The 14,723-nt window shown below is 36.5% G+C and overlaps 1 protein-coding gene across 1 annotated transcript in view; it reads right to left on the bottom strand.

The window, feature by feature from the left end:
- SCIN (scinderin) overlaps window positions 1-12,581 on the bottom strand; it is a 61,232-nt gene extending 48,651 nt beyond the window's left edge. The window contains exons 1-4 of the mRNA XM_070729711.1: window positions 12,147-12,581; window positions 5,048-5,202; window positions 3,952-4,113; window positions 404-553 (exon numbers count right to left, since the gene is read on the bottom strand). Coding sequence (XP_070585812.1) covers window positions 404-553; window positions 3,952-4,113; window positions 5,048-5,202; window positions 12,147-12,348 — 669 coding nt within the window. The 5' untranslated portion in view covers window positions 12,349-12,581. The remainder of the gene's footprint in view (window positions 1-403; window positions 554-3,951; window positions 4,114-5,047; window positions 5,203-12,146) is intronic.
- Window positions 12,582-14,723: the final 2,142 nt, after the last annotated feature.

Below are 14,723 nucleotides of genomic sequence, written 5' to 3'. Positions count from 1 at the left end.
CTCTGCCGCCAGGCATGGGGGAATTGAGATCCTCTTTCCCCCTAGGCCTTTACAATTCTATGCATGGTATGTATGTATGTATGTTTGGTTTTTATATTAATTGATTTTTAATCATCAATACCAAATTACTATTGTACACTGTTTTATTGTCGCTGTTAGCCGCCCCGAGTCTCTGGAGAGGGGCGGCATACAAATCCAATAAATAAATAAATAAATAAATAAATGTTTGATAATCAAACATAAATAAATAATGATTGCAAGATGACAGTTTTAACCAAATTTCTTTTCTAGCCTTGACAAGATGCTTCTACCTTCTCATATATACAACAAAAAAATTCATTCATGAGATCTGGCTAGATAAACTATCCAACTAAGACATTTTTAAAACAAACGATTATGATACCTTTAGGAGATCACGAGGTTCACTTCCTTCATCCACAACTATCAACTGTGCTCTTCCATTCCGTTCATTGTCTCTAATCCCTGCTGCAACCTGAGTAGCTTTCAAACGCTCAAATTTATTGCAGGTAGAGCCACACCACTGGTAAATATGCTACAACAGAACAAACAGAATTTCAGTTAACAAAATTTACTTAGGAAAGCATGAATGTGATGTATTAAAAATGTAGGATGCTTGGGAACTTTTCTTCATTTAATGTACATAACAATCAACTAGGGAATACTGAGAGATAGCCATCATCAAGTAAACTCTGTGATCAACAGGAACTTGAACATGAGCCCCCAACCCAAGCAAACACCATTTTACATCTATTTACAACATATATTTTACTGTTGAAATATTTTTCAGAATTCCAACATATTAAACACGTTAGAAACACAAGTACAAAGTTTTGTTTTTCCTTTCATTTTAGCAGATTTTTTTTTTGTAAAATAAAACTGCAACGCTTTCTGCAAGGGGCTACATTTGAAAAGTGTTCGGAAACTTCAGATCGTGCAGAATGCGGCCGCGAGAGCTATTGTGGGGTTACCTAGGTTCGCCCACGTCTCTCCAACACTCCGTGGCTTGCATTGGCTGCCAATCAGTTTCCGGTCACAATTCAAACTGTTGGTAATGACCTATAAAGCCTTACATGGCATCGAACCAGAATACCTCCGGGACCGTCTTCTGCTGCACAAATCCCAGCGGCCGATAAGGTCCCACAGAGTTGGCCTTCTCCAGGTCCCATCGACTAAAAAATGTCATCTGGCGGGCTCCAGGGAAAGAGCCTTCTCTGTGGCATCCCCGGCCCTCTGGAATCAACTCCCCGCAGAGATTAGAAATGCCCCCACCCTCCTTATCTTTCGTAAATTGCTTAAGACCCACCTATATCACCAGGCATGGGGGAATTGAGACATCTCCCCCAGGCTTATATAGTTTTATGTATGGTATGCTTGTGTTGCATGGTTTTTAAATGTTGGTTTTTTTAATGTGTTTTCTTTTAATCATTAGATTTGTTACATTGTACATTGTTTTATTATTGTTGTGAGCCGCCCCGAGTCTGCGGAGAGGGGCGGTATACAAATCTAATAAATTATTATTATTATTATTATTATTATTATTATTATTATTATTATTATTATTATTATTAATTATAATAATGATAAAGGATTGAGAAAGACAATATTGGTTTTTTCACTTTTCCTATGGTAACACTAAAGACAGCTAAAGCAAAAGAAGGTAAGACAAGGTGCTTTTTAGAACTCCAGAAGTAAAAAAATCATTGCTACACTTATACGAAACGAAATGGTTTAAGGTTTTCCATTAATAGCTTCTGCTTTTCCCCACACAGAACTCTGGAGAAACATCCTGTTCAGATTGGGATTTTCCACTGTTAACAAATTGAGACATTATTTCCATGACAGCCTCAATCAAAAACTTTTCATATAGGGCCCATGTATTTCCTTAGAAGTTGGTGTATGAATTGTTTTCCAGTTAGTATTTTTTTATAAAATAGAATAAGGAAGACAATGGCATATTCTTTTCTACAGCCAGTAGAAAAGGGAAGAAAGCAAGGTCCCAATAGCAAGACTCTTTCATAACCTGCTTTCCTTGTCATAGCACTGACCAACAGCACCGGGAAATTAGTCTTGGCCCATTTAAGTTACACACTCATGGTTACAGGCTGTTTCTAATGAATGACAAACTTCTGTCTTCCCAAAATCTCTATGAATGAAAACTCTGTCACCATATTTTTGCCACTAGCAAAACATTTTGTGTCTATAAAAGCCACGTTTTACATTTCCATGCTTGTCTTTGTCTACCTGCCAGAGATATGAACACAATTTTCTAAATGACACGAATCATAAAACCATAAAGCTGAAATGACTTTTGGCATCATCTCAACCAAACCTCTTCCAAAGAATAGGATGCATTACATAATTGTTGACAAATTTAAATTGTTGGCTTCTATTTAAAAACCTCTGGGAAAGAAGAACTTACAACTTCATGTGGTTGTTTATCTAAAGACTCATATCTTATATCTATAGAATAGAATAGAATAGAATAGAACAGAACAGAATTCTTTATTAGCCAAGTGTGATTGGACACACAAATAATTTGTATTTGGTGCATATGCTCTCAGTGTACATAAAAGAAAATATACATTTGTCAAGAATCAATCATCTACCATTGATTAAATATATGTATTACATTTTGTCATTGAAACTTGCACCAATTTTTCAGAATAAGTTACGGATGTGGTGCATAGAACAAAACACTGCACCCTATCACAAGTGAGCTCCAATCAGGATAGAATAGAATGAAACTATTACTTTTCACGCTTTGGACTCTATGCTGCTACAGTATTAATGAATCATAATGTCCAATTTATCTTTTAATCAGCTGCTTCACATTTCAGATTCTTATTTAACTTGTGATCTAAAAGGCCTACTCAAGTCCACCTTATGGACAAGTGTATTTGAAATTCATTCTCGTCCCATTGCTTTTGAGCATCTCACTTCTGCAATTTCTATTTCCTTTTGTAGTAAAATTGCATCAAGGGTATTTTTCATAATTCTGTCTATGACACTTGGCCCACATGCCATGATAATTTCTGTGAATCATATCTCCTGACCACATATAGGGGGAAGAAACTAAATAGAGGATATATCAAGTTTGTCTTGTAAGAATAAAATTGTTTTGGTTCTTCAGCACTTCTACTTTCTATTGAGAAATGAAACAAAATGAAATGTACACACACACACACACAAGTGTGTGTGCGTCACATACATATGTTGTGTATCACATGTTTTTGCTGAATTTGAATATATATACCCTGGTACAGAGCTGAAGGGATTGGATACTGTAGCCTAGAGGATAATTCTCTGCCTTACAAGGCAAAGGTTGCAGGTTCAAGTCCCAGTGGGTATGGCTAGCTGATGAGGCCAAAATAAGGCCGAAATAGATCTATCCTAGTCTCCCTTAATTTTCAAATTCAGCTTAAACATGTGACATATATATATATATATATATATATATATAGTCTCCTTTAATTTTAAAATTTCAGCAAAAAATATGTTTATATGTTTATATAAACATGTTTTTTGCTGAAATTTTAAAATTAAGGGAGACTATGTACATCAATTTTTAAAGTTAAAGTTACAGATTACTTAAATAAGATATAAATTTTATTTGACAAATTTAAGATTTCTAAGAAACAAGATATCTTGAAAATTTTCTTTTTGCAACCTTCACAAGCTATAACTATCAATTAATAGTAGCAAACCACCTCTGATAATGAGTCTTAAATCATATAAATTTCAGAAAACTTTTTCCCAACCTGGTGTTTTCAGATTTTCAGTGGGGGGGATTATTAAAGTTACCAACCAACACATCTGGCAAAGCATTCAAATCAGAGTAAGGCTAGACAATACATTCTGGTTTGATACATTAGATAGTATTTGCAGGACTTTCTCGTTTGTTTTGAAAATCTGAGATCTGTGGCAAGTTACCGTTCCAAGATCTACAATGAAGCAGTCTCCTTTGTTGAAACTCTCCCAGCTAAGGGGAACTTCTGTAGCTCTAATTACTCTCCGGCCCTTGATATGTAGAAGTCTCTGAGCACTTAGGTCATTTGTAATTACATGGTTAAAACCAGAAGCAATACCACCTGCCTGGAACAACAAACACATAAAAGAACTTAGACTTTAGCAGCATTTATTAGAGATCATAACAAAACACGTTTCCACAAAACTTAAATTTGAAGACTGTGCATGCACTATATGTTTGGAGCTGCAAGTACATACAGGCAAAGCAAAAGTTATTTGCTTTAGTTCTCCCACATTCAGCTGTAATCAGTAGAAACAACTCCATCTAAGAACAGCTTCAGAAAGTGACTTCAGCAGAAATGGGAGATAAACAAGGATCACTTCACGTCAAAGACAATTATAATATTTGGTACTTTTGGCAAAACCAAGCTATAATAAACATGGCTATACAATGCAAACAGATAGGGAGTGTTAGAAATAGTTTTTCACATTTTCCCTAGTTTTGTGTCTTTTAGGTATTATCTATACATTTTAAGAACATTTGAGGCTTGACTGATACCACTACCATTATTCAGTTGACATAACTAAAATTCTGCAGTACGGTTGCTAGGGTTTCCAAAGACTGTGAAAAATTAGAGTAATTTTTATGACTTTTCCCATTTCTTACTTTTCCTTTTTTTCTAATGTTAGTATAATTTTTAATTCTGAAGAAACAACATCAGTAACAATTGTAGGGGAAAAGTCCTGTCATTTTCTTCATTACCAATCATTCTTGTTAGCTTATATCTATACTTCTATAATTCATATTTGGTTCTATATATAAACTATAATTCATGAAACAACTTCCTGGTACACTGAAGGAGGTACATTAATCTAAGTGTTCATCAACTGAATTTTCTCACGGAGTTCATAATTCTTTAGCTAAAAGACTTAGTAGTAATTATGCCTATTATTTAAAATGGATAGGAGAGTTACGGCCTCCTTTTATTTCACATTTAATATTACACTGATATTTTAATGTAAACAATTATTGAAAAAGTCTCTTATTTTTACCCTATACCTTATATTTAATGCCTCCTTTGAAGTATCCAACGAATTGTGTGGACTCATAGCCTTGGATTTCTCGATGCTGTACAGGTTTCCCACCAAGATAATCATCCATCTGAACTGTAAAGATGGCTGCTGCAGTGCTTTCATCCTGAGTACATTCTTTACCTACGAGAAAATGTAGTATGGTTCTACTTAGAGAAGCAGAGAAGGAACAATTGTGAATGATTAAACACAGCTGGGCTTAATACAAATAAACCATGATGCTGCAGATTCTGAATAATCACCCAGACTAGAAACCAATTATCCATCTTCTGTAAATTTCTCCAAATTTCCCTTTAAAAAAAAAAATTGTGACCATCATCACCTCATCTGGTGACAGGGACATCAAAGCAACTTCTTGTATAAAAAAAATATTTGTTTGATTTTGATCATAAAATAGTAACTTTCTAAGGAACTGTAGAAAGTTCAAATCAGTGAAAAACTGATCAAAAGATCCAGTCTTCAAACAGCGGAAGACCTATCATATAGAATAGGTCATAATATATTTTATACTGACCTACAAAACAGGACTAGACTTATGAATTTAAATTGTAAGACAGTATTTAAAAAACATACTCGTGATATGGCAGTGAATTCAGTGACAGGTGTGTATTCTTTTCTTATTAAAAGTCTAAGCAACAAAAACATAATGAAAAACAACTTTAACTCTATATGAACAATATTACTGTTTTTCCTGAAAAAAAATATCCTACTAACATAGTTGATTTTAGTTTTTTGCCTTGTTCTCAGTTACAGATGTAATCTCAATTCTCTAAAAGTAATATTTGACTTACAACTGAAATTGAGCTGGAATTACAGTCACAAATCATTACAATTGTAAGTTGAGGCATTGTTTATCAGATTTCAGCAATTCAATTTTTCAGCATTTTTTATTATGGTCATTAAGCAAATACTGTATATTTTATCTGATGGATCTTTTTGGTAAGATATCAGTCCCCATATGATCAAAAGATGCTGCAAATGGCCATAAAGGTGAGTCGGTTGCCCAGCAACTAAAATATCATCACATAATCATGGGAGGCTGGGCCATTGTAAGGCTGAAATCAGGTTGAAAATAACTTTTGGGGAGTCCATTAAAACTTTGAATAGTTACTAAGCAAGTGATCATAAGTACAGGGAAGAATACCTATACTCCCAATGCTTTATATTTTCCTTCTATTTATTTCTTAAATGCAGTGATACCTCGTCTCACTAACTTAATTCGTTCTCTGATGAGGTTCATAAGTCAAAAATTCCATAAGATGAACTTTCCCCAATGTAAAAGCAAATAATGCATGCAACCCCATCCCAAAAGTCACTCCTTTTGCCTTGCACCGCTGGGAATCCGTGCCTCTGGACTTCCGTTGCCAGCCGAAGCACTGGGATTCCTCTGAGCCTCCCCTCGCTGGGAAACCCCACCTCTGGACTTCCGTTGCCAGCTGAAGCGCCCATTCTTGCATTGCTGGGATTTCCCTGAGACTCCCCTAGCTGGGATTCAAAGCAATGCCGTCAATAATAACAACAATAACAACAACAACAACAACAACAACAACAACATTATTATTATTATTATTATTATTATTATTTATTCATTTATTTATTTATTACTTAGATTTGTATGCCGCCCCTCTCCGAAGACTCGGGGCGGCTCACAACATGTAGAAACAAATCATAAGCAATCAGACAAATTTAAAATATTTAAATATTTTTTTTTTAAAAAACCCATATGCTAACAGACACACACACACAGAGACATACCATGCATAAATTAAATGTGCCCAGGGGGAGATGTTTCAGTTCCCCCATGCCTGACGGCAAAGGTGGGTTTTAAGGAGTTTACGGAAGGCAGGAAGAGTAGGGGCAGTTCTAATCTCCGGGGGGAGTTGGTTCCAGAGGGCCGGTGCCGCCACAGAGAAGGCTCTTCCCCTGGGGCCCGCCAACCGACATTGTTTAGTTGACGGGACCCGGAGAAGGCCCACTCTGTGGGACCTAATCGGTCGCTGGGATTCGTGCGGCAGGAGGCGGTCTCGGAGATATTCTGGTCCGATGCCATGAAGGGCTTTAAAGGTCATAACCAACATTAGATTTGTATGCCACCCCTCTCCGAAGACTCGGGTCAGCTCACAACAACAATTATAAACAATATTATAGCGAAACAAATCTAATATTAAAAAAGAAGCATATAAAAACCCTATCATATTTAAAACCAAACAACACATACATACCAAACATAAAATATAGAAAGCCGGGGAAAGGTGTCTCAACTCCCCTATGCCTGGCGGTATAGGTGGGTCTTGAGTAGTTTATGAAAGAAAGGAGGGTAGGAGCATTTCTAATCTCCGGGGGGAGTTGATTCCAGAGGGCCAGGGCCGCGACAGAGAAGGCTCTTCTCCTGGGGCCCGCCAAACGACATTGTTTAGTCGATGGGACCCGGAGAAGGACAACTCTGTGGAAACTTATCGGTCACTGGGATTTGTGCGGTAGCAGGCGGTTCCGGAGTTACTCTGGTCCAGTGCCATGTAGGGCTTTAAAGATGAAGATAATCCCAGTGAGGGGAGGCTCAGGGAAATTCCAGCAATGCAAGAATGGGCACTTCGTCTGGCAATGGAAGTCCAGAGGCGGGGAATCCCAATGAGGGCAGGCTCAGGGGAATCCCAACACTTCGGCTGGCAATGGAAGTCCAGAGGCGGGGCATCCCAGCGCCAGCGGCTTGGATTCTTAAGATGAAAATAGTTTGGAAGAAGAGGCAAAAAAATCTTAAACACTGAGTTCGTATCATGAAAAGTTCGTATGAAGAGGGGTTCGTAAGACGAGGTATCACTGTAATTAAATCTGTGTATTTTATTTTATTTTTTAGTTTTGCATAGACTCTGTTTAGTTATATATGCCCCAGCCCCCCTTTGGCTTTGCAAATTACAGTACATTTATGGGGAAACTCATCTCCAAAAATTTTTTTAGTTCTGCATATTCAAACTAAGCTGAAGGTTTGTCTTCACAACAAAGACATCACTAATGGCATCTTCAGGTTACGATCAGCAAATTTCACTTTTTAAAAATTAAGCTCATTTTTTAAAATGGCAACTATCAAAAAGCACTTAGCCAAACTGAAGAATCAGGAAGTCATCTGCAATGGGCTTCTTTTCTTATTTATTAATCTATCTAAACTTGGTCTTGTTCCAATTACTTTCACTGCTCCTTCCTTTTTGATATCATCTAAGCTAAATAGGATGTTCCAGGAAAGTGTAATGATCTTTGGTTATCTTTTAATAATTTATAAAATGATAAAACTCCTTCACAAAGATTTGTATTATTCATCTTACCAAAATACTGCAACTAATTCCATTTCTCCTAAATATATAGCAGAGTTGCATATGCCTCCATTTAAAGTATAGTTTGATAAGTCATTTATCAATAGCAAATTTCTTGTCTTGCCTTCCAAGCTAGGATTAAAAGTCTGCATTTGGCTTTATGCCTGTACTATCTCTGTAACTGAAATGTCTAAATTCTGTTTTCTCAGAGACTATTTTCCTTTGAAAATAAAGTTGAATTCTATCCACTGAATTGAACACCATTTTTTTATGAAACTTGCACTCCCATTGAATGCAAGATTATCCAGCCAAATGTAATTCAAAGTATGTCTAGATGTTTCACCTCTACCTCATTTTTGATGGATCATTTCCATCAGATGCAGAAAACGCTGATATTGAATGTTGGAAAAAAAGTTAAATATATTTTTAGATAAATCAAGAACAAAGAAACATACTTTTATATTGCATAACATTGTAACCATAGCTGAATATTTAAAAGTAGAATGTTAAGCAGCTGAAGGCTTTTTTATTTCACATGTGAACATGTGAAAAAGTACACAAAACTGATCCAGAAAAAAAAAGGTCATAAGCTGCTTAAATATCTCAGCTACAAGTTACAGAGGATACTTACCGTATATATCATTGCACTGTATTTACAATAGTAGAACCTCAGTATAAATATGGAATACCTTAGTATGCCAATATTCTCAGCAGCTTTCTAGGTTTTTTGCATGTTCTGATTTGAATAGCTGACATTTTTTCACTCTGTCCTTACATCATTCCTTCACCCAGAAATAATTATTTATACTGATCATAATCCAAATTACACAGATGAACTAACACTGATGAATTAGAAAGTGTGTGAGTTTGTATGTAAGACAAATGAAAGGCTTTATTGAATTGACAAAGTGAGATGGAGTTGATAAACAAGAAAATATATCAGAATAATTTAAAAATTGCATATGTATATATGTTTATGTGTGTATGCATGTATGTGTGCATGTATATGTATGTACAGTATGTATGTTTGTATAGCCATATCCCAGATTGTTGGGGGCAATATGCTGATTCTGTAAACCGGTTAAAGAGGGCTGGAAAACACTGTCAGGCAGTATATACTGGTAGGTGTAAGTGCTATTGCTATACATAATTGGCCAGATTTTCTGAAATCTGGTTTCAGAAAAAGAAAGTGACATCTACTCTATCAGATAGCTCTTGATGGTACTATAAAAATATAATGGCTTTATTTTGACAAGACATTCTTTTTTCATTTCTTACACTTCAAAAATTTTGAAATTGACTTCACCCTGCTGGAATCTGTATTTCAAAAGACTCTAAATTATTCATTTCACACATTTGACATAAATGCATTATGTAGAATAATGTTATTGAAATAAACAGCATAAATTAAAAAGGTGAGATTAAAAAGTATTGAACTATTCAACAATAACAACAACAGAGTTGGAAGGGACCTTGGAGGTCTTCTAGTCCAACCCCCTATTTAGGCAGGAAATCCTACACTACTTCAGACAGATGGTTATCCAACATCTGCTTAAAAACTTCCAGTGTTGGGGCATTCACAACTTCTGGAGGCAAGCTGTTCCACTGAACTTTCTCCTTAGTTCTAAGTTACCATACTTCTCTCCTTGTTTAGTTTTCACCCATTGCTTTTTGTTCTACACTCAGGTGCTTTAGAGATTAGGTTGACTCCTTCTTCTTTGTGGCAACCCCTGAGATCCTGGAAGACTGCTATCATGTCTCCCCTGGTCCTTCTTTTCATTAAACTAGCCATGCCCAGTTCCTTCAACCGTTCTTCATATGTTTTAGCCTCCAGTCACCTAATCATCTTTGTTGCTCTTCTCTGCACTTTTTCTAGAGTGTTCAATACGTCTTTAAAAAGTACTTAAAATATGTCCAATACCTTGAAACCTTCAGTTTCTAGAATTTGATTAAACTAATTGGAGCAAATTGCCATTGCAGTTTACCTCATATCCTAAATATCATTATGGAAATCATATTATTAGCACCAGCTATGACATTTAAATGTATGCAAATCACATAAACTTTCCTTCAATTGCATAATGAATCTATAACATAAATCAAGTAAATTGTGATGTATTCTGAAATTTATAAATACTTTCTCATGCCAACTTGTACATTTAATCTGGAGATGCCTTATCCTGCTAATTGATCTAACTTAAATAGAAACAGCAGTGAGTTGCCACCAGTACCATACGTTTCTATGAACCGGTGGCCAAGGCATGAGGCTCTGCCCACCCACCCTGGATGCTTATCTGCATGTGCAGAAGCGTTGTGCGCATGCATGCATGCAAACCTGTAGCGATAGGATTTAGAACCCATCACTGAGTAAGAACGTCATAAACTCAAGGTCACAGTATGATTGCAGGTGTCATTACAGAGAAGGTCCTACAAGTAACTTACCTGTTGACATTCTGAAAATCTTGATTAATGCAACAGGACTGCCCAGAACAGAACAAATAATCTAATATTTATTTATTTTTATTTATTTAATTGGATTTGTATGCTTTGTATACAAATTTGTATGGATTCGTATTAAACATCCTGCTCCCAAACTGATTATGGATTTACAAGCAAAAAATAAAAGATGGAATCTGATCATTAGCAAATATAGCTGTATCTTACCAATGTCAGGTACTTTATCCAGAAATCTGGCTACATTATGGGAATATCACCATATATTTGTAGACATTATTTCATATATCAATATCACCAAGAGTGCACATATGCATTATGCAGGGTATAAAATACTTGTACAGTATTTCCATTCCAGACATTTACAATTTAGTCCAAACTTTCAAAACCTGGCATGTTGCAACACAACTCCCAGAACTCCCAGCCAATAGTTTTGTTATGAATTATAAAAGTCACAGTTGAAACACATCTGGAGAATTCTAAGCTGGGAAAGGCTGAACAAGACTCCATTCTTTTTGTAACATTTTAATGTAACTTTTGTTCTCTGGTTTGCTATGCATGCCTATGTCACCAAATCAAACTTTAGCAACAGTCTTTGCCATACAAATTGCAAGGAAAAGCAGAAAATAATTGGATAAGCTGGGTGAAGTTGGGTAACATTTGAATAGCAAAATTGAAATGTGTTGCAGTCATACAACATCTGGGGAGTAACAGGGAGAAACAATTTGTGAGCTGAGTACTTTCTACAGAGAGACTTATTCATGCATTCTTAAACTGGCTGCTAAGTTCATTTTGAGCTCTTTGTGCTCTGTTCAACTAAAAGCTGAGATATTACTTTTCCCCCCCTCTAACTCCACTGGGGACAATAGCTGCTTTTTCAGCAAATATGTTCCTCCTAACTTATACCAACTTCAATCACTATAGAGACAACTCAACTAGGATGTCCTCAAGCATGTTCCTGATAATGCAATGCTTTCAAGATGTCTTGGACTATAACAACCCCTCCCCAAATAGTGGGTACTTTTAATTCTGTTGGATACTCAGTTCCTTTTACAATATGTGTTGAACTATCACACTTATCTTCCCCTTCCAGCCCTATATCTCTGAAATGGGAACTACTCTGCTCATCCCTAACCAGCATAGACTACTGGCCAGAGATGATCGAATATGTTGGCAATTGTAGTTTGATTCATCTGCCAACCCTAGTTTCAGGAAACTTTATTTAAGTTTGTTTTAATATGGTTTTAGCTAGGTTTTGATTTTAGCCCTATTAATTGCCCCATCCCAGCAGGTGACCCATCGCCCTACCTAGCCAATAGTGCAGATTGTAGAAGACAGCGTTGCTTTTCTTGAAGGTGTGCAGCACCAGGTAGGCGTCGCCGACGTAGAAATCGCCGTACAAAGGTTCGGGCACCGGCACCAGTTCCATCTTTTCTATTCGCCAGATCTGCAGCCCGACCTTTTGGCCTGCCCGGGCAAATTCTTTGTGATAAAGCTCCGGCGGTGCCATCTTGCTGCTGCTTCTGCTTCAAGCGATCAAATCAAATAGATCAACCAAAGTCCTCACTATAATCGGTTGTACGTCTCAACTGCTAACCTTTATCTGCGAATAGCAAAACATCTCTCCCCCCGCTTTATAAACTTGTGTCTGCCCGGGCTCTCCAGCGCCCCGGGAAGGGGAGCGGTCCCGATAGGCGGGTCTTATTTACACTCTCCTACCAGCCTTCCAGCTCAGAAGAAGACCGACGCCTCACTAAGCTCGAAGGGCACCTGGGCTGGCTCGGGAGGAAAGCCGCCTCTTGCCTTGACGATCCATTGGAAACAAGGAAGCCCACTGACCGCGCCTCCCATCGGCTGAAAGACGACTTGTTTGAGGGAACAGCCAGTTCGTTCAGGAAGATCCAGCAGGAAACCTTGAGGCGGCCAAAGGGCTGCGAAACTTGTTTTCTTTCCAGCAACCTGGTTTTCTCGCCATAAGTTCATTTATAGCGCAAAGATCCAGCCAACGCCTTTTTCAAACAAATCGATAAAAATAAAGCAAGTAATATCCCCGTTTTTATTTATACCCCCTTTAGGAAGGACGTTCTTTGAACGTATAAAGCAACTCTGTTAGAATCCTGACATACATTTCATTCGAACTTTTGAATGTGAGAGATGGGGGGGGGGGGGGATTGCAAGATAACTCTGCAAATTTCCGTATCTAAACTAAACTGTAAATGGGATCAGATTCTAAGCTGGGGGGTGGTCATATGAATCCAGCCGTTAGTTAGGGTGATGTTTATTTAAGAATAAGGTTTCATAAACGCTATGTGAATGCAGCTTCACATATATCATTCTCTCTTGAATAAATTAAGATGGCTGAATGAAGAATCAGCTTAGGGGGGTTATGTCAACTAAAATTGGAATAAAAATACAGTATTTGTGATTTGATAGAGAGGTTGCAATGAAATAGGATTAGGAGCCAAACTCTCACTTTTGTGAAGCAGACAAGCAGAGCGGAAGAAGCAGGGGGAAGAGAGCAGGAGTGGGTGTTAATTCCAGCCAGGTTTTGCTGCATTGTATAGATATTATGATCTAGATAAGTGTTTCTCAATCTTGGCAAGTTCAACATGAGTAGACTTCAACTTCCAGAATTTCTTCATCTTAGCAATTTAGAGTAAAGACTTAAAGCTAAGACTTAAAATATTTACCAGGAAGTTACAATACATTTGGTGTCACCTGTCCTTACTATTGTTATTTCAACACAGTGAGAGTTGGGTAATTTGCGAAGACTTTATGAATCACTACAGTGAGATAGGGAAATCAGTGGTGGTCACCATAAGAAGACTATTTTTGGATTCGTAATATGGATTAATTTTGGTTTAATATATGTGAACTTTGACATTTGCCTGTAATTCAGAAATTAGCATGAAGTATGTGCCCATATAATTGTAATTTATTAAAAACAACAGTCACCGTGATTAAGAACTTGTCCCTTAGTACAAAATACATATTTATATTATAAACATGAGAAGAAGGGCAAAGATCTAATAAGTATTTATATCCAATTAGAACAACTATGGAAATATTAGACCGAGACAGCCTCACTCTGGGCAGAATTATATGTTCTTAAAATTATAATCTAGTGGATTCATAAAATTAACATTGATTATGGCATACAATTACATGAAGAAAGTTCATTTTTATATAAATAACTATAAAATTGCTTCTCTTTAGGCTGTTACAGGACTTGTTTTTAAGATGTCATGGAAAGTGCTGTGTTTTTAAGAATTTATTTGCTGCCTAAAAAGATAAATGATACTTTATATTTCTGAAACAGATACAGTAAAAGTCTTTCTGGTCAAGCAAATCTATTTTTGCATAGAAGTAACATTTTTATAAAAACAAATAACAACTGTGCACTTTTCAGATAGAGACTTAAACTCCCTGAGCATCTTATTTACCCTAGTAAATATTTGTTATCTAAATAGATATCCAAAATGTACTGAAAATATAAGATCAGAAAGTGAATCAGTTATGATTAATACTCAGATGGAATTCTTCACTTGATAAAGTTTTTTCAAACCCCTACAGTTATCTGGACAATGTCTTTCAGATATCATTTGCCATTGCATCCTACCTCGGACTGTGAGAAAATAACTGGCCCAAAAGTCACCCAGAACTCATGATCTCCTATATTCTAGCTTGATGTTTTAATCACTATAACAACTGACTTTTTAGCTTAATAATATCAAAAGGACTTGAGCCGCCCTGAGTCCTTGGAGATGGGCAGCATACAAATCTAATAAACTATTATTAAGTATAATTAAAAGTCAGATTAAATCTTAATCAAAAGCATATACAGATTAAATTTACATGGACAAAAATTGGCAATAAATAATATTG

This window comes from Erythrolamprus reginae, chromosome Z, assembly GCF_031021105.1.
Source record: "Erythrolamprus reginae isolate rEryReg1 chromosome Z, rEryReg1.hap1, whole genome shotgun sequence".
Taxonomy (NCBI): domain Eukaryota; kingdom Metazoa; phylum Chordata; class Lepidosauria; order Squamata; family Dipsadidae; genus Erythrolamprus; species Erythrolamprus reginae.
This window is presented reverse-complemented; position numbering and strand designations above follow the sequence as displayed.